The 25,744-nt window shown below is 41.0% G+C and overlaps 2 protein-coding genes across 2 annotated transcripts in view; both read left to right on the top strand.

The window, feature by feature from the left end:
* The window catches only part of PRRG1 (proline rich and Gla domain 1), a 156,646-nt gene that overhangs the window by 87,022 nt on the left and 43,880 nt on the right, over positions 1-25,744 (top strand). Inside the window, exon 3 of the mRNA XM_047715129.1 lies at positions 4,354-4,513. Within this exon, the coding sequence (XP_047571085.1) occupies positions 4,354-4,513 (160 nt within the window). The remainder of the gene's footprint in view (positions 1-4,353; positions 4,514-25,744) is intronic.
* On the top strand, positions 4,384-24,201 carry LOC125091919 (ferritin heavy chain-like). The gene is made up of 2 exons (XM_047716061.1): positions 4,384-4,513; positions 23,306-24,201. The coding sequence occupies exon 2, from the start codon at positions 23,414-23,416 to the stop codon at positions 23,963-23,965; it is 552 nt and encodes a 183-aa protein (XP_047572017.1). The 5' UTR covers positions 4,384-4,513; positions 23,306-23,413; the 3' UTR covers positions 23,966-24,201.

The raw sequence follows: 25,744 nt of genomic DNA, 5'->3' as shown, positions 1-25,744 counted from the left end.
TATTTTGTCAGAGAGAGAGAGAGCGAGCGAGCACAGGCAGACAGAGTGGCAGGCAGAGGCAGAGGGAGAAGCCAGGCTCCCCACAGAACAAGGGGCCTGATGTGGGACTCGATCCCCGACGCTGGGATCGTGACTGAGCCGAGCAGCGGCTTAACCAACTGAGCCACCAGGCGTCCCGATAAGCCTGATTTAAAAAAAATAAAGAAGAAAGAACCCTGATCCAAGAAAAGAGTAAAGGAAAAAGAACAAAACAAACAAAGAAACAAAAAATTGTAAGCCTGATTCCAAAGAAAAGAAAGGAAGAAGAGAAATAAAGAAAGAAAAGAAGCTGAATCAAAAAATTTAAAAAGTCAACAGTAAAACAACAATGAACAAAAAAACTATAAGCCTGTTTTGAAAGACAAAAAAAAAAAAAAGTAAAATAAATTTTTAAAAAATTTAAAAATAATTTAAAAAAGAAAGTCTGGTCCTATTTCCACCAGAACTAAAGCTGATGCTTTGGAGCACTCTTTGATCAGTAGACTTGGTACATGCAGAGGACCTGTGTTGGTCTTCTGAGGGAGAGGCCGGCTGCACTGGCTCACAGACAGACCTGCCTTACTATGGGGCCCTGGCCTGGTGCAGGGGCATGGGGTTTGGTGTAAGCAACTTCAGTCTCCACTGGAGGTGCTGTGTTTTTCTCTCTGAAGTCGGACCTTGCTGGTAGGAGCTGGGGTGGAAGATGGTGTCACCCACCTTCTCAACCTGGGGGGAGGGGAATTCACAGCTGTTGCTGTTCGGGAGGCCCTCACAGAAAAGCAAACAATCTCCCCTCCTTTGTTCCAGGCTTTTTTCAGATCCCTGAACTGAAAGCAGTTCTGTGTTTTATCTCTGGCCAGTGGCTGGGATTCAAAATTCCAAATCTTAAGTGACCTGGCAAGGTGCAGGCCTGCTGCCCTTCCCTAGAGGAGAGGCTTACAGCACTGCGTCCAGCACCATTCTGCCCATAAAAGCAGTCCCACTGCTGCGCCGGTGTCCGGAGTATGTGGTGAAGCACAGCAAAAAGTTGTCCCCTGCTGTTTAATGGCTGCTCTATGGCTCCTGGTAGGCCTTTTGTCTTTGGAGAGGCAATATACACTCTTGCAAATGTACCACAGGAAGGGGAGCGTTCTCTCTCAGTGTGACCCAGGGATCCCCACTCCACAGTGTTTTGCAGGAACCCTACCATTCTCTCGCTCTCTCTCTCTCTCCTTAACCTCTCCCTGAGAAAAGGGCTTCCTCCTCTCGGAGGCACTGCGGCTTTTCTCTTTCTCAGTTCATGTCTGCTTTTCTCTTTCTCAGTTCATGTCTACGAACCTCTTATCTGCCACATTCTCTTCCTCCAATTGTGCAGATTGTTTGCTTAATCCTTAGATCGATTTCCTGGTTGTTCAAAATGACGTGATGTTGATCTAGCTCTGTTCAGGGGATGAGGCGAGCTTAAGAGTCCCCCTACTACTCTGCCACCATAACTCTCTGGGTGGTATCTTCTAATTGACAAAATTTATTTGGCAAATGAGATAAAATCTACTTGTGAGCATATTCTACGTAGACTTCTCAGTATTATCTTGTCGCCAGGTACAAGAAGTACAAATACTATGTTTGTGGAATGTTCTTGGTAATTTGACTAGGCTGGGATTAGAGAGCTGTGTTCTGCTGCTATACATTACCTTAGAGCTGCTTAACTTTCTGAATTAGCCTGCTTTCTGGTTACAAGGGTTGGCTGCTTTCCTTGACCCCCCTTTTCCATGTAGATAGTACATAAGAAAATTGTTTCTGAGGAGAACTGTTTTTTCTCTTAAAGTCTTAAACTACATCGTTGTTGATTATTTGGTTTGTTTTCAAGAAAACTGCCCCAAATCCAGGGATATCTTAGACTGTATTAAGGAATCTATGCATTTAAAAATAAGGAAGCAGACAGTCCGGACCAGTTTTACACTTGTCAGACACTCATAGAATACTGCACTCAGTGTAGGACACTATTTTATGAAATAAAGATGGTGTAGACTCCTGTCTATTTTATATGGCCAACAGATGAAGAATCCAGACAGGTCTGCTAAGTATCAAAAGAGAAGCCTCAGCGGAAAATCAGTTATTGTCTTCATGTATTAGGTGGTCTGTTTATGGAAGGGAATTGTCTGTCATTTCAGAAGGCATAAATAAGACCAACGGCTAGAAAGTTGTTCATTCAGTGAAATGTCCTTTGATAAAGGGCTCTGTCATCAAACAAATATGACAAATGTATGTATCATATTTCTGTTCTAGAATTTTGCAGATACAGATTAAATACATGTTAGGGTCCCTAAAAAGTCATGCAGTGAAACATCTTGTTAAATTTGTTAATGCCAACATTCCATTGTAGTTAGACCAGCAGCACCAGCATTACCTGGAAATGTATTAGAATTGTATCTTTCGGGGCACCTGGGTGGCTCAGTGGGTTAAAGCCTCTGCCTTCAGCTTAGGTCATGATCTCAGGGTCCTGGGATCGAGCCCCACATCTGGCTCTCTGCTCAGCGGGGAGCCTGCCTCCCCCACCCCTCTGCCTACTTGTGATTTCTGTCTGTCAAATAAATAAATAAAATCTTAAAAAAAAAAGAAATGTATCTTTCTTAGCTCTACCCCAAACCTATAGAATCAGAAACTCTGGGAGCTGGGCCCAGTAACCTCAGTGATAATAAGTCCTCAGGGGATTCTGATGCTGCAAATGTGAGAAGTACTGCTAGAAAATTTCTCTGTTGTTTTTTTTTTTTTCCAATTCAGCAGCACCCTTTTCATTTCTTTTGTACTACTTGCCACAGTTTTTGTTTTTTACAATTTCTTCTAATGATATTCTTTGACTCAGCATTCATTTTTATAGATAGTTTATCCTTCTGTGGTATAGAAGAAGGAAACTCTTATTAAAGAAGGCTTACCATAGGTTTCAGCCTAATGTAGGTGCCATCCAGGTGTTTGGATACTGTAAAGAATCCTAAGTAATGAATCCATACCTTCTATGAGTGAAAATACTCATTTCTCTGAGGTAAACCTTAAGTTCATTGTATTGTTGCCATTTTAAAAGAACACTTATTGTTTTCATTTACTTGTAAAATGTCCTTTGTGAAAATGTAGACTTTAACATCTTAAATAATCTGTAATGTGCCCTTTTCTTTGTTAAAAATCAATAAGATTAATGAGACTTTTCTGATTTCCTTGCATTAGCAAGATTAAATTCTTGTAGCATTGTATTTATCTATACAAAGAAGTATGAATGGCACTTTTAGAAACAATGACATTACAGTTTAAAAATGATATGTAAATTAAAAATAATTCCCATAGGTGTACCTATAACTAGTGCCTTATTTTTTTCAGGGGGTATCAGAAATGTGTATTTTGGTGTTTAATATGAAATGCTTCTATAAGTCATATGGAAGAATTTTCTTTTTCTATAGGACAGTGAAATTGGGTTTGATTTATTAAAATATACAATATATTTAACTTAAATGTATTTGGGACAAAAGTATTAGTGTTCCTTGGAATGAATTGGCCAAATTCATCTAATTTCTTTTTTTTTGTTGTTTTGTTTTCTTTTTATTTTATTTATTTTATTTTTTTATTTTCAGCATAACGGTATTCATTCTAAATTTCTTGATACTGTTTTGTCAGCTTTTCTTTTCATACAAGTAAGGGTTCCCTGGTTTGTATTACTAGGGCAGTTGGAACTTTATTTTTATTTAGGGGGCACAAGACTGGTAGTCTGGAGATTGGATTTGATTTGGTTGCTGGTGTCCAACAGCACAATGCCTGGATGCATCCACTTACAACACCGGGTATAAGTGGTGCACTATTACTATATTTAGGCACCGATGGTTTGGGGCGCCTGGGTGGCCAGTGGGTTAAAGCCCCTGCCTTCGCTGAGGTCATGATCTCAGGGTCCTGGGATCGAGCCCCACATCGGGCTCTCTGCTTAGCAGGAGCCTGCTTCCCCGCCTCTCTCTGCCTGCTTCTCTGCCTACTTGTGATCTCCGCTATCAAATAAATAAATAAAATATTAAAAAAATAAATAAACACCAATGGTTGGTAGGAATGTGCTAAAGTCTGAATCTAACCACGAAGTTATGTCCCTGTCCCCTGTCCTTGCCCAGGGCAACTGCTACTGTGAAAGGACATGCCACAGAGGAGGAGGGCAGCAGAGGGTGGTGGTTTGGAGTTAATGTTACATCGTTGCTAGATTCAGGGAAGAGGTTGAGGATGGTTGGCCGGGTTTCTAAAGAGCACCTAGCAGTTGTCACCTTGTGCATTAAGCTTCTGCATTTTCTCAAATTATAACTTTATGCTTATGATTTTATCTCGTCTTAGTTTCCTCACAGGGGAAAAAGCCAATTCAGTATTGAAACGCTACCCAAGAGCGAATGGACTTTTTGAAGAAATAAGACAGGGCAACATTGATCGTGAGTGCAAGGAAGAAATCTGCACATTTGAAGAAGCAAGAGAAGCTTTTGAAAACACGGAGAAAACCGTAAGTATCTTGGCAGTTTTTAAGAAACGTTCACAGCTTTGCCTACCTTTTGGATGTAGGTTTGCAATCTGCATTCCCGAATTGTGGGCACTGCTATCAGTTACAGATCGATCCCAAATTACATTTGCGAAGAACTCTGGAATGGCATCGAGGTAAGGATACTCTGTGGATGGGAGGCGGGTTCACTTCCCGGTGTGTTGGTCTGTCTTTGAGGGCCCCTGTTTCCCCAGGACCCTGCTGAGCTGAGACTGATCATCCTAGCAAGGGGGGAGGGCTTGTGTCACATGAGGCTGTGATGGGGAAAGTCACCGTATCATCACCTTACTCTGCCACATCAGTGAGAAGGTGTGGAGGAACCTAATACATACCGACACTGTTTTAAAATCTCTCACTTCTTGGGGCGTCGGGGTGGTTCAGTTGGTTAAGTGTCCAGCTCTTGGATTTCAGTTCAGGTCATGATCTCAGGGTCCTGGGATTGAGCCCACATCGGGCTCCACACTCAGCAGGGAGTCTGCTTAAGGATTCTATCTCCCCCTCTGCCCCTCCTCCACGCTCTCTCTCTCTAAAATAAATCTTTAAAAAATATCTTTTACTTCATGTACAAAAGAGAACATATCCATATTCAAACTCCCTACCCGACTCTGAAGAATACTCCTTACTTCTTTTTACTCTAGATCGCATGCTATTCAAGGAGAGCAGGGATGGGAAAGCAAAAGGCAGTGGTAATAAATTCTGTGGCAGTGCTCTGCAGTTGAAAATGGCAATTACCAGAGGGTAGCCATTATATAAAGATCCATTTTTGTGCACTGACCAAGAAGTAACACTAGGTGCTAAACACGTGATGTCAGATGTGCTTAGCGGGATATCAATTGTGTCTCAGAAGCAGCCAATATAGCAGTTTTGAAGAAAAGGGTTTGTTTGCTTTAAAGATTTATTTATTTATTAGAGAGAGAGAGAGAGCTATGAGTGGGGGGAGGGGCAGAGGGAGATAGAATCTCAAGCAGACTGCTTGCTATGGAGCCCAGCCCAGGGTTTGATCCCACAACTCATGAGATCACAAGTTGGATGCTTAACCCACTGAGCCACCCAGGTGCCCCAGAGAAAGGGGTTCTGATCTTTTGTTAGGTAGAAAAGGACCCAGAGTTACGAGGAAGGAGTTCGAGGAGAGAGGATCAGGAAGCCCATCACTGGATTCCAGTGTGCAAAGCAGAAGCAAAGTCAGTGTATAAATTGATAAGCTGTGAGCATCAGTTTTTATATTTGTACTATTTTTTATTGACGTATAATTGACATACTCTGTTAGTTTCAGGTATACACCATAGCAAACCGGACAGTTGCATACATTACTTAATGGTCACCACCATAGTAGGCATCTTCTGTCAACCATACAGTGTTGTCACAGTATTACTGGCTGTATTCCCTCTGCTGTACTTTTATCACTGTGACTTAGTTTATATCTGGAAGTTTGTGCCTCTTAATCCTTCTTATCTATTTTGCTCATCCCCCATCTACCTCCCCTCTGGCAACCACCAGTTTGTTGTCCATATTTAGGGTCTGTTTGCTTGTTTTTCAGGTTCCACGTATAAGTGAAATCATACAGTGTTTATCTTTCTCTGCCTCATTTATACCATCTAGGCCTGTTCATGTTGTTGCAAATGACAAGATCTCATTCTGGCTTATGGCTGAGTAGTATTCCACTGTGTGTGTGTATACCACATCTTGTCTTTTTAAATTTTTATTGTATTATGTTAGTCACCATAAAATACATCATTACTTATCTGTTTGTTTATCTTGAACACTTAGGTTGCTTCTGTATCTTGGCTACTGTAAATGGTGTTATAGTAAACATTGGCATGCATATATCTTTTGTATTAGGGTTTTTGTGTTCTTTGGGTAACACCCAGTAGTGGAATTACTGGGTCATATGATATTTCTTGCTTAATTTTTTTTAAAGATTTTATGTGAGAGAGACAGAGTACGAGTAGGGGAAGGAGGTGGAGACTGAGGAAGAGGGAGAAGCAGACTTCCCACAGAGCAGGAAGCCTGATGTGGGGCTCAACCTAGGACCCTAAGTTCATGACCTGAGCCAAAGGCAGATGCTTAATTGACTGAACCACCTAGGAGCCCCCTGTTTTCAATTTTTTGAGGAGCCTCTATACTGTTTTCCACAGTGGTTGCACCAGTTTACATTTCCACCAACAGCGCATGAGGCTTTCTTCTCTCCACATCCTTTGAAAATATTATTTCTTGTCTTGTGGATACTAGCCGATCTGACAGCTATGTGGTGATATCTCATTGTGGTTACGATTTGCATTTCCCTATGATGAGTGATGTTGGGCATCTTTTCATGTCTCTATTGGCCATCTGGATGTCTTCTTTTGGCAAAATGCTTTTTCAGGTTCTCAGCCCATTTTTAAAATTTGATTACGTGTTTGTTTAAAGTGGTTTTTATTTTTTTATTTTAAATCAAATTTATTTATTTCTTTAGTGACAGAGAGCATGAGTTTTGGGGGAGGGGCAGAGGGGGGAGAAAAGACTACACTGAGCATGAAACCTGACTCAGGGCTCAGTCTCACGACCCTGGGATCATGATCTCTGCCAAAATCAAAGTCGGATGTTTAACCAACGGAGCCCCCCAGGTACCCCTAAAGTATTTTTTAAATTTTAAATCCCACAGTTATAAATGAAAAAAAATCATCTCCAGTCCTGTCATGCAATCACAAGCACTGTTGGCCTTTTAGTTTCTTTCTAGCTATTTTGCCGTGCACCTGCTTAGTTCTCATTTGTTTTATTTTACATGTTTTTAGTTTTCTTCTTATGAAATTAATATATGGTCATTATAGAGAAATTTAAACTATAGTAAAACAGGAATAAAATCATTTCAATTTTTAGCACTGTCGGTTTTCAAATTTTGGCATATATTATTCTAGCCTATTTTAATATATAGATAATTTTTAAATAACAGTAAGATTGTAGTATAATAGTGCTTTATAGCATGCAGCCTTTAATAAAATCTGGTTCGTGTTTTCAAACAAAGCAAAGCTTAGTTTTTGATATTACCTTTTTTCAAAAAATACAAATTTAGATATTCTACCATCATTTTCATAAAGCTAATGACTTTTCTTCCTGCTTTATCATTCTTCTGTAATGGAAAGGTAAGAACTTAGTACGAAGATATTTTGAAATTATGTAAATCTTCTATTCTTCATCAGCCTAGTTACTCAGTAGTTTTAACATCTATTGATGGTTCTTGACCAAATCAATAAAATCATAGTTGCTAAATGGTGATTTCTAACTCCATCATATGTACATTTATTGGTTGGCATTCCACTATGGGCAGGAACTTTCCCATTATCTAGCTGTCTGTCTATCTATCTACTTTTAGTACAGACTCAAAGATTACTTTATAACAATGAACTGTAATCTCTTACTGTCACTGTTTTGATCAGATTGTCCCAAATTTGGCTAATGGAAGTTTCTTTAATTTCAAACTGGTTTCTCTTTTTGACATTATCATTTTATTTACTTATTTTTTTTTAATTTGAGAGAGAGCACATGCATGTGCACACAGTGAGGGGAGAGAGAGAGGGAGAATCTTAGGCAGGCTACACACCCAGAGCAAAGTCTGACTTGGAGCTTGATCTCACAACCCAGAGGTCTTGACCTGAGCTGAAATCGAGTCAGACGCTTAACCCACGGAGCCACTCAGGCATCCCTGCTTATGGCTTTTTTTAAATGCAATTTTTTTTTTTTTAGGTAGGGCTCCACACACAATGTGGGGTTAGAAATTTCAACCCTGGGATCAAGAGTTACTCTACTGAATAAGCCACCCAGGTGTCCCTGGCAAGTGTTTTTTTTCCATTTTTATTGTAGCCATAAATTAACACATTAATTGAATGTGGATTTTTTTCATAGTGAAAAGCCTTCTACACCATAGTTAGGAATTCACACAGTTTCTTCTCATATACTTGAGTTTTTACATGAGATCTCTGATTCAATCACTAGTTTATTCTTTTTTTTAAGATTTATTTATTATTTGACAGAGATCACAGGTAGGCAGAGAGGCAGGCAGAGAGAGAGAGAGGAGGAAGCAGGCTCCTGCTGAGCAGAGAGCCCGATGTGGGGCTAGATCCCAGGACCCTGGGACCATGACCTGAACCGAAGGCAGAGGCTTTAACCCACTGAGCCACCCAGGCGCCCCTCACTAGTTTATTCTTGAGTATAATGTGAGTTATGGATATGATTTTTTTTCACATGGCTATAGAGTTGTCCAAAGACCATTTCTTAAAAAAAAATCCCTCTTTGCTTCAGTGATTTTTCGTTGCCCTTATGCATCTTAGTGCTTCTCTGTATCTTCCCGCCCACAGAGATAGGATGCTGCATTTCAGCAGTCTCTGAAGCAAAGAGAAGAAACTCCTTCAGCAGTTGCTCAAGCAGTTCTCCGTCCTCTCCAGCATCACCTTTCTTCTCTGTAGATTCATTCTCATTAGTCTACACACCTTTAAAAAGAACTCCCTTCACCCCTCATCCTGCTCCAACTACTACCTCATATCTTGAAACTGTTCTGTCTGTACTCAGCTCCCCTGGTGAGGCTTCCCAGTGCCATGGTTTGTAAGGCTAACGATCCAAATTTATATCGTGGAGGGCCACCCTGAACTGCAGAACTGTGTGACTCACTGCTTACTCAGCATCTCCTCCAGGATTTGAATACGTTTCTTAAAGTCAGCATAAAAAAATCATGCTTAGCGGAATAAGTCAATCGGAGAAAGACAACTATCATATGATCTCCCTGATATGAGGGAGAGGAGATGCAACATGGGGGGTTAAGGGGGTAGGAGAAGAATAAATGAAACAAGATGGGATTGGGAGGGAGACACACCATAAGTGACTCTTACTCTCACAAAACAAACTGAGGGTTGATGGGGGGAGGGGGTTTGGGAGAGGGGGGGGTGGGGTTATGGATATTGGGGAGGGTATGTGCTATGGTGAGTGCTGTGAAGTGTGTAAACCTGGCGATTCGCAGACCTGTACCCCTGGGGATAAAAATATATGTTTATAAAATTAAAAAAAAAATTCATGTCCCTTCCGCCGAAATCTGCTTCTGCCACAGCCCTCCTGATTTCAGTGAGTGGTAACTCTGTCTGTCCATCTCTTTGCTAAGCCCCCAAACCTTGTTGTCGTCCCTGACTCTTCTCTGTTTCACATGCACATCCCATCTGGTGATAGTGTTGATTCTAACATGAAAATGTATTCAGAATCTAACCACCTTTCACCTCTCTCTACCTATTACCACTTTACATTCCAAGCCACCGTCCCTTGTCTGTATGATTTCTTGGCGCCCTAAAAACAGCAGGCCAGAGTGATCCTTTAAAGTGTCTTCTCTGAAATGTTCCGTCTTCCTCAGTTAATGTCAGAGTGCTCAGCCACAAGGCACTGTACTGGCAGTCCCCGTCCCTCTCCTCCACACCTTTGCTGTGGCTGCAATTATTTCTTTACCACATCTCCTCTGACACTCCGCCCCTCCATCACTTTGCTGTGGCTTTCTTGTGGCTCCTTGGAAATACAAGGACAGCGCACGTCCTGCTGGTGTACTTACAGTGCATGACTTTGGCACTTGTGCTTTTCTCTTCCAGATAGATATGTCTGAGCTCCCTCACCACTCTCAGATCAAGTTCATTTTCTCAGCAAGAACGCATCCTACCTTAAATTGTAACCTCTTGCCCCTTCTCTGAATTATTTTTCTTCCAGCGCTTCTCACCAGCTGACAGTTGATTTTATTTATTGTTGCTTTCTCGTGAGAACTGTTAGCTCTACGACAGCAGCATTTCTTGTCTGTTTTAGTCATAGCTGTGGTCCTTAGCATATAGAACGGTGCTGGCATATAATAGGAATTAAATATTTGATGTATGAATGAAGAATGAACGACTGGATTGGCATATTATGGGGTACGTTTATTTCATAGGAAGTAGTGACTTAAAACTTATTCACAAATTAGCTGATAGATGTGGGCTTTATTTTATTTTATTTTTTTAAAGATTTTATTTATTTATTTGACAGAGAGATCGCAAGCAGGCAGAGAGGCAGGCAGAGAGAGAGGAGGAAGCAGGCTCCCCGCTGAGCAGAGAGCCCGACGCGGGGCTCGATCCCAGGACTCCGAGATCATGACCTGAGCCGAAGGCAGCGGCCCAACCCACTGAGCCACCCAGGCGCCCCTAGATGTGGGCTTAATTTTAAAAGCTTTTTTATTATTATACTGGTATTAGGTTCCTTTCCTTTATGGTTTATAGCTTGTCCTCTGAGTTAGTTTATGCCATGAAAGCCATACCATTCACAATAAGATGTGCCTTAAGTTTTTTGGTTTAATAAATATAGTAGAAGTAGCATTCTGGTCCTTGATCTGCTTCAGAATAGTGTTTGTTACATGTTAAGAAGGATCTGCTCTGTGTTAAGAAGTACTGAACACAGTTTCATCTTTGAAGTTCATGACTGATGAATTCTGGCAGTGCAGAAAATGATTGACTTTTGGGATTTGCATTTTGCACTTAGACTACTTATTAACTATCTTTTTGTTTACTAAAATTTATCTCTTATTCGTACATATGTACGAATATGTATTATTCATACATATTTTCATCACCTCCAAATCTGAACTGTGTTAATTTAGAAGTATGCTTTCAATAGGATATGGTAGGGGTTTTTTTTTGGGTGAGTCTAATTATAACATATAGTGGAAGAAAATGTAGTTCATGGTTCTCATTCTCATTCTCACCATGTAGAAATTTGGTCAGATTTAATCAGATTTGTCTGCTGAGTACCTGCTATAGAAAAGACATGGGACATAAAACAGTGAATAAGCTGACCCTCCATCATGGCATTTGAGATATGACAGAGAGCGAACATACACACAGAATCTCACATAGGCGGTAGTTATCAGAATTCTATGCCACAATCTTCTGCTTTGAGAGTACCGTGGACCTGATTTGGTGTCTCAACTCTGCCACCTACTGACTCTAGTGCTTTGTGCAAACATTTTACCTTTCTAGGCATCGATTTCTGTGTCTTTTAAAAAGTAGAAATTATACCTACACCATTAGGTTTGAGGCTGTACACTTAGCTTAGTGCTTGGCACAGAGTATGCTCTCAATAAATAAATTCTGTTCTATTTTTTAAGGTCCTGCATTATAGTCACTTTATTTCAGAATCATTATTTGATCTCTTCCGTTATCTCCTGTTTTCCTCTCTATCGGCCCATCAAAGTACTTTGCATGCTAGAATTTTAAATTTTGATCTAACATAAATAAAATATAAGTAATTCTTTAAAACAACTATTTGAGGACTTTTCTTCACGTATTAATTCTGGTTTATTTGTGCTTGACTTTTCAAAACGGTTGTCCTCAAACTTTACTAGATTGCATAAGACTCAGATTGGCTACTTGTCAAAACTGCATAGTTCCACTTAGCATCCAGATCTGGGTTTCCAATACTATTCCAAGTAAAAGGAACCATGACTGTTTAGGGAAATGGCCAATTCTAGGGCTGAGGCAGGGAGAATACAAGATGAACTAGAGTATACTGTAGTATTAGAAAGTAAGGAAGTGCAAAAAACAATGAATGGGAGCATGTCCCAGGGACATAGGAGCCAGTATGAAGGAAGTCTCAGTAGTCAAAGCTGGAACAATGTGAGTCACAGAGCAAGTAATACAGTATCGAATTATAACCCAAAGCATACACTAAATGCATATGTGTCCACAATGATATGAATGAATGAAAAAATAAATAGCTACGTAAAATACACAGTACACAAGGATTCCAAATTATATATGTGATACTCCCCTTTCGAGGAGGCAGAGCTTAATTCTCTGCTTTTCTTGTGTGTGGTTTGGACTTAATGATCTGCTCCCAAATAACAGAGTATGGGAAGTGCTGGGAAATAACTACCATGGAGAAACCTGGCGAACACCACCTTGACCATGTGATCAAGGTTCACACCATCAGTGATAAGTCATGTATAGCATGTGATGAGAAGGAATTCACTTCTGTGGTATTTCCCCCCACATAATCCCAGTGGGATCATGAGAGAATTACCAAAGACTTCCAAATTGAGAGACATTCTACAAAATACCTGGCTCCTCAAAACAAGATCATAAAAAAGAAGACTGAGAAACTGTCACAGACCAGAGGGGACTAAATAAATGATTAAATGAGATATGGGTCAAAAGGTCTTTAATGGAAAAACTAGTGAAATCCAGATCTGTTGTTAATACTAATGGACGGGTACTGGTTCACTATTTCTTTTTTTTTTTTTAAAGATTTTATTGATTTATTTGAGAGAGAATGAGTGAGAGAGAGCATGAGAGAGGAGAAGGTCAGAGGGAGAAGCAGACTCCCCAAGGAGCTGGGAGCCCAATCCGGGACTCGATCCTAGAAGTCCAGGATCCTGACCTGAGCCGAAGGCAGTCGCTCAACCAACTGAGCCACCCAGGCGCCCTGGTTCACTATTTCTTTTTTTTTTTTTTTTAAGATTTTATTTATTTATTTGTCAGAGAGGGAGAGAGAGCGAGCACAGGCAGACAGAATGGCAGGCAGAGGCAGAGGGAGAAGCAGGTTCCGTGACGAGCAAGGATCCCGATGTGGGACTCGATCCCAGGACGCCGGGACCATGACCTGAGCCGAAGGCAGCTGCCTTAACCAACTGAGCCACCCAGGCGTCCCCTGGTTCACTATTTCTAAGAAATGTACTATCCCAGTGTAGGATGCTTATGTTTGGAGATCCTGGCTGAGGAGTATAGGAAAATGCTCTGTACTATCTTTGCGACTTTGCTGTAATATAAAATTACTGCAAAATAAAAAAGCTTAGTTTTAAAATTCATAGTTCAGGGTCCACAGGTCTCCATGGGGCAAGGAAACCTGCTTTAAAGAGCAGTCTTAGGTATTCTAATGCACATGGTGAGCAGATCACATTTTATAAGATCGTAAAGCACGTTGTTCAACTAAAACCACGTAGCTGGAGTACTCAGAGAGCTTTGCAGTGTGTGGTATTCTCAGGGTTGTGGATGACTGGGGTGTCCTGACTAGGTGCATCATGCCAAGTCTTAATCCCATTCCCTGTGTCCTCCATGCTCCACTCTACCCCCATGCTGTGGTTGCATCTTAGAAACTGAGTCAGTACTATCCAAGGGTTTTAGATCTAGGCCAGTGATTGCATTTTAGATAATACCTATCATTCCAAAGTGTTGCTATTTAAATTGGTCTTATATGAAAATTGCTGAAAGAGTAACTGAAGAACTCTGCAGAGCCCCTTACTACTAGATGTCGTTAACAAAATCTACACTGGAAATCTCTGAATTTAGAGCCCGTGGCAAGAGGTAGCATGTAGACACCTTTGTGTGGAGACAACAATTACAAGAAGTGTTCCGTGTCTGAGGTGTTTCAGACTTGGTCACTAGTTCCCCAGAGATTTCTCATCACACGTGCGGGCAGAAACTCAGATTCGTTGGCATTGTTAAGGAAGCTCCTATTTCACTAAGCCTCTGATGACACCTGAGCCACTTACTCAGAGCTTTGCCCCTTGAGGGATGAGGGACTTTGGGAAGGAAAGGACGTAGGAGTTGAGTTTGGGCATAGACGTGTAGGGGCAGACGTGGAGCATTGCTGCCACCATCTCCCGGCCATACTCTGCATTTTCTTTTTTTTTTTTTTAATTTTTTATTTTTTATAAACATATATTTTTATCCCCAGGGGTACAGGTGTGTGAATCACCAGGTTTACACACTTCACAGCACTCACTTAGCACATACCCTTCCCAATGTCCATAACCCCACCCCCCTCTCCCAATCCCCCTCCCCCCAGCAACCCTCAGTTTGTTTTGTGAGATTAAGAGTCACTTATGGTTGGTCTCATATTCTGCATTTTCATCCACATCTTCCCACATGTTCTCTAGACCTATCCCAAGACCCTCTGGGGGGACCAGATATGAAATTTCCCTTCAACCACATGAGAATCGTTTCCTGGGGCTCCTGCAGGTATCCTCACTACTTCTTTTGGGATCTCTTGAGAATAAGATAAGAAGTTATGCAGGGCCAAAGTATGTGTGTATTTTGAAAATCCTCATCTTGTTCCTGGTCTTAGAGGAAAAGTCTCAATTTTTCACCACCGAGTATGATTTTAGCTGTGGGTCTGTCACATATGGCCTTTATTATGTTGAGGTGTGTTCCCTCTAAACCTACTTTGTTGAGAGTTTTTATCATGAATGGTGTTGGATTTTGTCAAATGCTTTTTCTGCATCTATTGTGATGTAAAGATTTTATTTATTTGAGAGAGCAAAAACGTGTGTGTGTGCACATGTGAGGAGGTTTGGAGGGAGAGGAAAGAGCAGATTCCCTGCTGAACTCAATCCCAGGACTCTGGGATCAGTGACCTGAGCCAAAGGCAGATACTTATACCGACTGAGCCATGTGGTATATCATACAGTTGATTTGAAAACACTGAACCATCCTTACAACCCCGGAATAAATCCTACTTGATGGTGAATGATCCTTTTAATGCCCTGTTGAATTCAGTTTGCTAATATTGTGTTGAGGATTATTGTATCTATGTTCGTCAGGGATATTGGCCTGTAGTTTTTTTGTTTTGTTTTTTAGTGTCTTTGTCTTGATTTCATATCAGAGTAATGCTGGCCTCCTAGAATGAATTGGAAGTGTTTATTCCTCTTCAATTTTTGGAATAGCTTGAGGAGAATAAGGATTGACTCCATTTTAAATGTTTGCTAAAATTCACCTGTGAAGCCATCTGGACTTTTGTTGTTGGAAGTGTTTTGACTACAAAAGTCAATTTCTGCACTAGTAATCAGTCTGTTCAGATTTTTTCTTTCTGAGTCAGTTTTGGAAGATTGTATATTTCTAGATATTTATCCATTTTATGTTCACTTCGTTGGCATAAATTTTTCATAGCAATCTGTTATAATCATTGTGTTTCTGTGCTGTCAGTTGTTACTTCTCCGTTTCTGATTTTATTTGTGTCCTTCCCCCCCGCTTGGTGAATATGGCTGAACATTTATCATTTTTGTTTCTTTTTTTCAAAGAACCAGCTCTTAGTTTCATTGATCCTTTCTTTTTCTTTTCTTAGTCTCTGTCATCTACTTCCACTCTGATTTTTATTATTTCCTTTATTCCACTAACTTTGGGCTTTGTTCTTTTTCTGTTCCCTTTAGATGTAAGGTTAGATTGTTAGAGATTTTTCTTATTTCTTGAGGTAGGCCTCTATCGCTATAAACTTTCCTCTTAGAAATGCTTTCACTGTGTCCCAAATATTTTGGACTGCTGTGTGGGTTTTTTCCTTTTGAAGATTTTATTTACTTATTTATTTGAAAGAGAGAGGAGGGGCAGAGGGAGAGAGAATATGAAGTGGATTCCACACTGAGTGCAGACCTCAATGAGGGACTCAGTTTCATGACCCCGAGATCATGACCTGAGCTGAAATCAAGAGTTGGACACTTAACCAACTGAGCCACCCAGGTGCCCCGAGGGACTATTGTGTTTTTATTTTCATTAATCTCCATGTATTTTTTAATTTCCTTTTTAAAAAAGATTTTATTTATTCATTTGACAGAGATCACAAGCAGACAGAGGGTTATAAGCAGGCCCCCTGTTGAGCAGAGAGCCCGATGCAGGGCTTGATCATAGAACCCCAAGACCACCATCCGAGCTGAAGGCAGAGGCTTAACTCACTGAACCACCTAGGCGCCCCTTTTATTTCCTTTTGATTAATTCATTGACCCCTTGGTTGTTTAGCAGCATTTTGTTTAGCCTCCACATGTTTGTGTTTTTTCCAGTTTTCTTCTTGTATATGCTTTCTAGTTTCATACTGTTATGGTCAAAAAAGACGCTTGAGATGATTTCATCTTATTAAATTTATTGAGACTTGTTCTGTGGCCTAACCTATGATCTGTCCTGGAGAATTTTCCCTGTGAACTTGAAAAGACTGTATATTCTGATGTTTTTGGATGGAATGTTCTATATATATCTATTAGGTCCATCTGGTCTAGTGTGTCATTCAGAGTCACTATATCCTTCTTACTTTTCTGCCTGGATCATCTGTGCATTGATGTAAGTGGGTTAAAATCCTCTACTATTAATTTTGTATTACTTTCAATTTCTCCCTTTATGTCTGCTAATATTTGCTTAATGTACTTAGGTGCTCCCATGTTGGATGAACACATATTTGCAATTGTTCTATCCTCCTGTTGGATTGATCCCCTTATCCTTGTGCAATTCCCTTCTTTGTCTCTGGCTATAGTCTCTTTTGTCTAATATAAGTATTGGTGTTCTGGCTTCTTTTTTGGTTCCATTTGCATGGAGAATTTTCAGTCTTTATGTGTCTTTAGATCTGAAGTAAATCTCTTTTTTACAGAGAGTTCACAAGTAGGGAGGGGCAGAGGGAGAGAGAGAATCTTAAGCAGGTTCCATGCCCATCATGAAGCCTGACACGGGGCTCCATCTCACAACCCTGAGATCATGACCTGAGCCAAATTCAAGAATCGGGTGTTTAACCAACTGAGTCACCCAGGTGCCCCTGAAGTGAGTCTCTTATAGGAAGTATAGGGATGGATCTTTTTTAAAAAATCCATTCATTTACCCTGCGTCTTTTGATTGAGGCATTTAGACCATTTACATTCAAAGTAATTATTCATAGATATGTACTTATTGCCGTTTGTCAATTTTTTCTAGTTGTTTTAGTACTACTTCTCTATTCATTTCTTATTCTCTTGCTGTCTTTCCTTGTAATCGATGACTTTATTTAACGTTATGGTCAGATTCATTTCTTTTAATTTTTAGTGTATCTATTATAGGTTTTTGGTTTGTGGTTACCATAAGGTTCATATATCCCAAGTATATAGCAGTCTATATTATGTTGACGGTTGCTTAAATCAGAGCACATACTAAGAGAACTTTATTTTTACTTCTTCCTCCACGTTTTATGTATATGTTGTCATATTTTATATCTTTACTTTGTGACTCCCCTTAAGTATTTTTTAGATATCATTGACTTTACTATTTTTGTCATTAACCTTCATACTAGCTTTTAAGTGACTGATCTACTACCTTTATCATATGTATGCTTTTACTTGTGAAATTTTTTTCCTTTCATAATTTTTTTCTAATTATGGTCTTCTCTGCTTAAAGTCCCTTTAATCTTTCTTGTAAGGCCATTTTATTGGTGATGAACTCCTTTAACTTGTTTGTCTGGGAAACTCTTTCTCCCCACAATTCTGAATGATAACCTTGCTGGGTAGAGTGCTCTTGGTTGTGGGTTTTTTTTTTCCCCTTTCAGCACTTTGAATATATCATGCCAATCTCTTCTGGCCTGTCAAGTTTCTGCTGAAAAATCAGCTAACAGCCTATGGGGTTTCCCTACTACATAACTGGTTGCTTCTGTCTTGGTGCTTTTAAGACTCCCAATTTATCTTTAATCTTTGATGTTTTAATTATTATATGTCTTGGTGTAGACCTCTTTGAGTTCATCTTGTTTGGTGCTCTCTTTATTCCAGGACTTGGATGTCCATTTCCTTCCCCAGGTTAGGGAAGTTTTCAACTATTACTTCTTCATATAATTTTCTGCCCCTTTCTCTCTTCTTCTTCTGGGATCTCTGTCATGCAAATGTTACTATGTTTGATATTGTCCTAAAGAGCCCTTAGCCTGTTCTCATTTTTTAGAATTCTTTTTTTCCTCATTTTGTTTGACTTTCTGTGTTTGTGTCTATGAATTAGGTAGAATATCTACCTATAAACTTCAAGAATGGCCTTGTGTAGGGACATCCCCTGTTCAGACTCTGTGCGCCTGGCAGCTTTGGCTGGTTGGCTGGAGTTTTAACAGGCATGGGCTAGAAGTCCCAGGGCACTCCAGGCTGGGGCCACCCTGCTTGGACAGCTGGAACTGAAGTGGGCACAGGCTGTGGGGCCCTGGGGCTCTCTGGGTAGGGGGCAACCTGACAGCACAGCTGGAGCTGTAATAGGTGTGGTCTGGGAAGTCCCTGGTGCACTCTGCATAAGGGGTACCCTGGTGAGTCCCCTGGAGCTAAAGTGGGTACAAGGCTGGGCTGTCTTCGGATGCTTGATACCTGTGTTGCCTTGGCGAGATGACTAGAGCTATAGTGGACATGGTCTAGCAATGTCCGGGTACATGTGATGCTGGGGCCACTTCAGTGGGAAGCCTGGGGCTGATGCAGGCTAGGGGCTCAGGGCTTACTAAGGTAGCTCATTGGCAAGAGCAGCCAGACACTACTCCCATCTGTGCAGCCAAGGTGGAGAGGGAATGTAAACAGTGGTGCTTACCAACCCTTTCAACCCAGACAGCCGGGAAGCTTCCTCCTGTTTGGCAGAGTTCTAAGACTGGTTCCTTTATATTCTAGTTGCTTGTTTAAACTGTGCCTTCTTTTCTTGTCCCCAGGGCAGACAAATCTTGTTTCTGATCCCTCAGTACTATCCCTCCCCACTGTAGTTCACAGTGTAGGAGGTGGGAGTTCTGGTCTTTTTCTGTCCTGCTGTTTGATATGTTGTCCCTCTATCCTTTGTTGTGCAGAAGCTGTTCAGTCCATCCTCCGTTCTTCAGGAGGAATTGCTTTATATGTAGGTGTAGATTTGGTGTGTCCATGGAGGAGTGAGTTAAGAGTCTTCCTATGTCACCATCTTGGACCCTTTGAAAAACCTTATATGACCAATTAAAGTTAAGTTTTTATTCATTAAATTGTTGATATTTTTAAATTAGTGGTGTTTTATTCTCTGGCATCTGGGCCCTTTTCTAGATTATAAATCCTTTGAAGTCCCAGTTATTCTTTTCAGGTTACAGTAAGAACTTAATCTGGAGGGTTTCAGACTGTGTATTACCAAAACAGTGGATTTGTTCCAGTGTGGGTCTCTCCTGCTCATGCCAGCAGTCTTTTAACCTTGACCTGAAGTTACCTCAGCAGGTTTCCCTTCCCAGTACAGAGTTACTCTTTTTCAGATCTGCCCTCATAGATTGGGTACTGGTGGGAGTAATGGCCCCAATTTTTTGTCACTTGTACAATCATTTGGATCACAGATTTAATATAACTGCATGTTATTGTAGGCAACAATGTTAGTGATGCCCTATTTAACCTCTAAATATGCTGTTTACCTACGATTATACTAAAGACACATAGAAAATTTCAGAATTCATCACTGTTTCTTATTAGAATTATTATTCTTATTAGAATCTACCAGAAGATGTTCTTCCAATGGATATGGTGGCAATCCAAGGATCCCATGACAATACTGCACCAGAGTTTCAGGTCACATAAATGATGAGTCGGGTGTCTAAAAAGACCTTGTTTTGTGTAGCTACTCTAGTTTGACAGTCTCAACTCCTATTCCTTAGTGATAGGCAGATCGCCTACCTTTTTCGGCACTTCTGGGCATAAAAACTCCTACCCATTCTCTTCCATTTAATACTTCAGTGTTGGATTTCCTTTATGCTCACTTTTTTCTCCTTTGCTTCTTCAGCTCCTGCTAGACCTTAACCTTAAGATGTGGCGTGAGGAGACGGGGATGATCTGCTCTTTAACCCTTACCCCTTCCCATCTCTCTCCTTAAGTATTTTGGGGAGGAAGGAAGGGGAAAGAGGACGGATGTCTCTAACATAACTGGTATTGCTCTGTCCCCTTTTTGGCTGTCACTAATTCTTTGGTGAGCCTAATTATAAATTGGGTAGGAAGTGCACAGTGTTCTTCAAGGGGTCCCTAAAAGAAACCTCTGTACAACATTGTTCCAGGAATAGGAGTTATAACTTCTTGTTGGCCTCTTCCACCCGCTTCCCCAGCTGGCTTCTATCCTAGTATGCATGCCTCATATCCTTGTTGTTGGGGCCTTTTGGCTGGCAGATGGCCCTCTGGGACAGAGTAGCTGCACCATGGCTCAGTTTTTCCACAGTATCCTCCTAACTGGTGAAAAATCCTTAAACCCTTTTTTTTTAATCTTTAGGAAAGTTCTCTACCAGCACTGACCCTGTTCTCTACCTTGCTTTCCTCATATCCACCCTGCCCTTCCCATGTGCACAGGGGGCACGAGTGGGGTATATCAGCCATTCCACTGCTTAAGCAGATGTCCACTCGGGGACTGCAATGTCAGTGGTTTCTACATACATATATCCTAACAGCTGGCTTTCTTAGAGCTCCCCTTAGTAGTTCAGAGTCTTAGGGTCTAAACAGTAACTGTGACTCTGAAATGTGACATGCTAACCTAGCATGTGCAGCAGTGATCCTAGTGGCCTTGTCTGCTACCATGCTGCTGCTTTGGGATGGGTAATTGCTTGGTAAGTGGTACTATCCTTGTTAGAAATGGCTCACATTTTGTAACAGTGAGCTGCAATCATGAGAATAAAACTTTCACATTCAAATTGGAATTTGAGTAGAAACCTAGATCAGCAACTTTGCTTGTTAAACGGTTATGTATCTGTTATTTCATTTGAAAGATGATATCACATGCCTCCCATAGCATGCCAGGAGGAGGTTAGCCATGAATTCAAAGAACAGGGGTTTACCTGTTTCCCAAGGAATTATATTCCTTGGCCTAATCACTAAACCTCTCCCTACACAAAAGGAAAAGAAAAAAAGTCAGAAACCACCCATTGTAGGATGAGACTGAAATGTAAAATGACACAATATCCAAGACAAAATGCAAATTTCTTCCTTATTAATATTTTCTCTCTGTATATAATACTATAGACTATAGGGCCACAAATAAGTTACCAAAAAGTATTAAAAAATTATGAATATTTTTGAAAGTAGCTACTTTGATCAATGTCTTCAGACAAGCATATGAAAAAATATTAACTGCATTTCATTGATTGATCACTTATTCACATTTTAACATCTCTGAAAAACTGAAGTGCAGCCTACAGTCAATGACATGTCATGGATTAGTTGAAAGCATTTTTTTCTTTTTTTTTTCTTTTTTAATACATAAAAAAATAGTGTGCTTTTCAGTTCATGGTATACTTGATAAAATACAGCAATGAATCACCACTCATGCCCACTCAGAGATTCCCATCTGGGTGCAGCAACCACTCTAAATCACTTTCCGTTATAGTAGATCATTGCCGATTCCTTTAATATTTGGGGTTTTCACTGTTCCACCCACTGTTAGGCCATAGTCTCCCTAGGACAAGGCTGACAGTGGCTCTCATAGGTAGAATATCAGTAACTGTAGAAATAAGATTTTGTTTAGCTACTTCCAAGATACAATAAAATCAGTGGCAAAGGGATTGGAACTTTGCAATAGCCCTGTATTGTTAGCCCTAGGTCTTGGGTACTATCAAGCTGAAACAGACCATTTATTCTCTCACTGCACATAAACAACCAACTGAGCAAAAAGGGCTATGCCTTTTCTTCAGATGTATGCTTTAAAGACTTGCACTAATGCCATAAATTAAAACAGCATTATTATTTGAACATTAAGGTATTGTCCCATTCCCAAAGCTAATATTTCATACCAATCACTGCTTGTCATGAATAGACTAAAGGCCGATTTTTCCTTCCATTCCACAGCTGAAAAAGGATTCATAGAATAGGCTCCAGTAATATTTATAATTGATAGGGTCCATGAAAACCAAATAGGTCAAGCTCTTCATTTGTCAAATAACAGCCCCAAGGAGTCAATTTACTTTTTCCCATAGCAAGATACTGATTGGTTCAGCCCAAAATAGGACCCAGGTCTCCTAATTCAGTGTCTTCCACCCCTCCTTCCCCTTTCCTTGCTTTGCACTGAACACAGTTCCCTCCTAATTTAAGTAGTGATGGTTATGGCAGGGGTTTTACAATGAAAAAACTTACCTCTAGATTCTTATTAGACCATTTTAGGCCATAAAGACACATCACAATATACTTATTCAAGTTCAGATATGATTGAAATGGAAAAATTGGTGGCTGGTACCTACTCTTAGCTGGAATTTTAATTTTACTGTTTTAAAATGCTTGAGAAAAGTACCATTTGGGACAGGCAAATCAGGTACTATTCTTTCCATCCCTGGACTAATATTGTCAATGCCAAAAAGACCAATGATACACCTGACAAGGAGGAAACCACTCCCTTATTGATGATACTTTGCCTTCCTGTTCCAAGGAAAAGCCTGTTAATGAAATGGGCATCACAATTGTGGATCAGATACATGCTAATTACATAGGTTAATCAAATGTGCCCTTTATTCCTAAGTATGCATGGACAAAGTTTTGCAAAATACTTGAGAAAAGTGCAAGGGAAGGTCATGATGAACAAACTGAACAATTTCTGAGGTTAAAAAATACAGGAAACAGAAGAGAATTTTACCAAAAATTCAAATCCATACCCAGAATTTTGAGAATATGAATTTGAATATATGTTAATAAAAAATTAGAAATATTAAAAAAGAATATGAATTTGAATTGAATAAGACTGAATTGGAATAAGCATATATTTGAATTTAAATAAGAGGCTGTAATAGAGGGGATCAGTTAGAGAACCAAAAAAAGTACTTGGAAAATAGATACATTATCACATAATTAAAAACTTAATAAATGCTAAGTGCCCAGTGCAGGGTTGCCCTGCATCACTTAAGCTCCATCAGAACCTGGAACACATCACTTAGGCCCCGCCCCCAATCCCACCCAAACTGGAAGCTCGCCCCCCTTCCCTGGACCCCATTTCCGGTCCGATCCCAGAGCTCGCCTAACATCCCAACCGACACTTCCCTGAGGTCTCAAACCGCCACTGGTTCTGCCTCGGGCCTCCCTTGCCGCTCAAGCTGGGGAATCTCCGAGGCCACCACCGCCTTCGGCCCCGCCGCTGCCCGCCGCGCAGCCCTCGCTTCCGCACCGCCTTTGCCTTCGCCCTGGTGCCCGGGCCCCCAGCCATGGCCACCCCGCAGCTCTCCCAAGTGCGCCAGAACTACCACCCCGACTGCGAGGCCGCCGTCAACAGCCAGATCAGCCTGGAGCTCTACGCCTCCTACGTGTACCTGTCCATGGCCTTCTACTTCGACCGCGACGACGTGGCCTTGAAGCACTTCGCCCGCTTCTTCCTGCGCCAGTCCCGCGAGGAGACCCAGCGTGCCGAGAAGCTCATGGAGCTGCAGAACCAGCGCGGGGGCCACATCCGCCTCCGCGACATCAAGAAGCCGGACCGCGACGACTGGGAGGGCGGCCTGAAGGCCATGGAGTGCGCCCTGCACCTGGAGAAGAGCGTGAACCAGAGCCTGCTCGACCTGCACCAGCTGGCCACCGACAAGAACGACGCCCAGCTCTGCGACTTCCTGGAGAGCCACTACCTGCACGAACAAGTCGAGGCCATCAAAGAGTTGGGGGGCTATGTCACCAACCTGAGCAAGACGTGGGCTCCGGAAGCCGGCCTGGCAGAGTACCTGTTTGACAAGCTCACCCTGGGCGACAGCGACAAAAAGAACTGAGTTGGGACTGTTTCCCCGTAGCCCCGGGGCCCATGGTGACTTTCCCTGATCACCATGCCGAGCATGCGTATTGCAGTATTGCTTCTGCAAAAGGTTCCAGTTCTTTTCTTCCAGTTTTTCCAAGAATAAGTTAATTTGGCTTAAATAAAGTTATTTGGTTCTTAAATAAAGGTCTCTGGTTGATTTGTATGCATATCTCTCACCTTTTAAGTTTTAAAACGTATTCTGGAATCTCTCCACCCGCCCAACCCCATCCACATGCAGCTCAGGATCTCTGAAAATAAGAGGGAGAAGATACTTCATGGGCCCATGGAAAACACAGAATTAATCTTACCCTTATAAACAGTGTTGTGGTGGATGGGTGATCTAGGACCCTGATGAATGTCGGATCCTGTGCATAGTAAAAGTATAAAAGTATGGGGTTGATCTGGGGCTAAAGAGTGACGGAAATGGGTTTGGGCAGGGATTAAAGTAAAAGAGGTCTTTGGCTTTACCTGAAAACTTTTAGTTTGTTAAAATATGTAAATACTAATGTTTGTTGATTCTAGATAGCAAAAAAGGGATTCCAGAAGCCATGGCAGGATACCTCTTTGACAAGCTCACCATGGACAACAGTGATAAGAGAAACTGAATATTATTAGGCTGGCTTCCCCCACGATATGAGAGTGATTACCGTTGGACCCCTGTGCAGGATGTGCATATTGTCATTAGGAAACTTCTGTTTCCCCTTATAAGCAGTGTAGGTATGTGGGATGGGGTCAGATGGGTGGTTTGGAGCCCTAGTTGCTGTAGATGGGGGTATTTGACAAAAGTATAGAAAAAACATGGTCTAGAATTTATAATAGTTGCTTCTGGGAAAGAAGTGAAAAATGGGGTTGGGTAGGGATTAAAATAAATGGGAGTCAACTTTATCTGAATCTTTTTTAGCTCATTAAGTCAGAGAAATGTTAACGTTTGTTGTTTCTCAGTAACAGTTTGGGGGCCCTGGAAACTGGCATAGTGGATTACGGGCTTGGCAGGTTCACCCTTGTCAGTCAGTGACTACCAGAACTGTGTTTCAGACTCTCTGTAGAGATACAGGTGTGATTTCAAGTGGCCATCACTGCCAGGTATGCATGCTGCCAATGCAAAACCTCCAGTTATTGGTTTTTATGTACACTTTCTAATAGTTTGGTATACAAAGAAGACCCTACCAGTTTAAGAGTTGAAAATTTAACAAAGATGCTGAACATCAAAATACTTGATACTATGAAGTAGATTAAATCTCCAAGAAAGAAATAATTCATAACAATAGTAATTCATAGTCATAAAAGGACCCTATACAACAACCACTCAGTAGAAATTCCAGAAGGAGAAAACAAGGGGTGGTTCAGAGGGAGTAGACAATAATCAAGAAATAATTTTTTTAAAGTATAATCCAAATGCTACTATCTTATATGCTTTCTTGTTTAATCTACTAATGTTCTGAATTACATTAATAGATTTTCCTGTGTGGGGCGCTTGGGTGGCTCAGTGGGTTAAAGCCTCTGCCTTTGGCTCAGGTCATGATCTTAGGGTCCTGGGATCGAGCCCCGCATCGGGCTCTCTGCTCAGCAGGGAGCCTTGTTCCTCCTCTCTCTGCCTGCCTCTCTGCCTACTTGTGATCTCTGTCAAATAATTAAATAAAATCTTTTTAAAAAATAGATTTTCCTGTGTGGAATTATTTTTTTAATTCATAAAGTGAAACTTATTTGGTTACTGTTGAGTTGTTTTACTACAGTTCTTTGAGTTATAATTTAG

This window comes from Lutra lutra, chromosome X (assembly GCF_902655055.1).
Source record: "Lutra lutra chromosome X, mLutLut1.2, whole genome shotgun sequence".
Classification (NCBI taxonomy): domain Eukaryota; kingdom Metazoa; phylum Chordata; class Mammalia; order Carnivora; family Mustelidae; genus Lutra; species Lutra lutra.
Note: the sequence above shows the minus strand (reverse complement) of the source record. Positions and strands in the feature narration are given on the sequence as shown.

Coding starts and splice junctions, on each gene's coding strand:
- LOC125091919 (XM_047716061.1), top strand. CDS start 23,414: ATGGCCACCCCGCAGCTCTCCCAAGTGCGCCAGAACTACCACCCCGAC.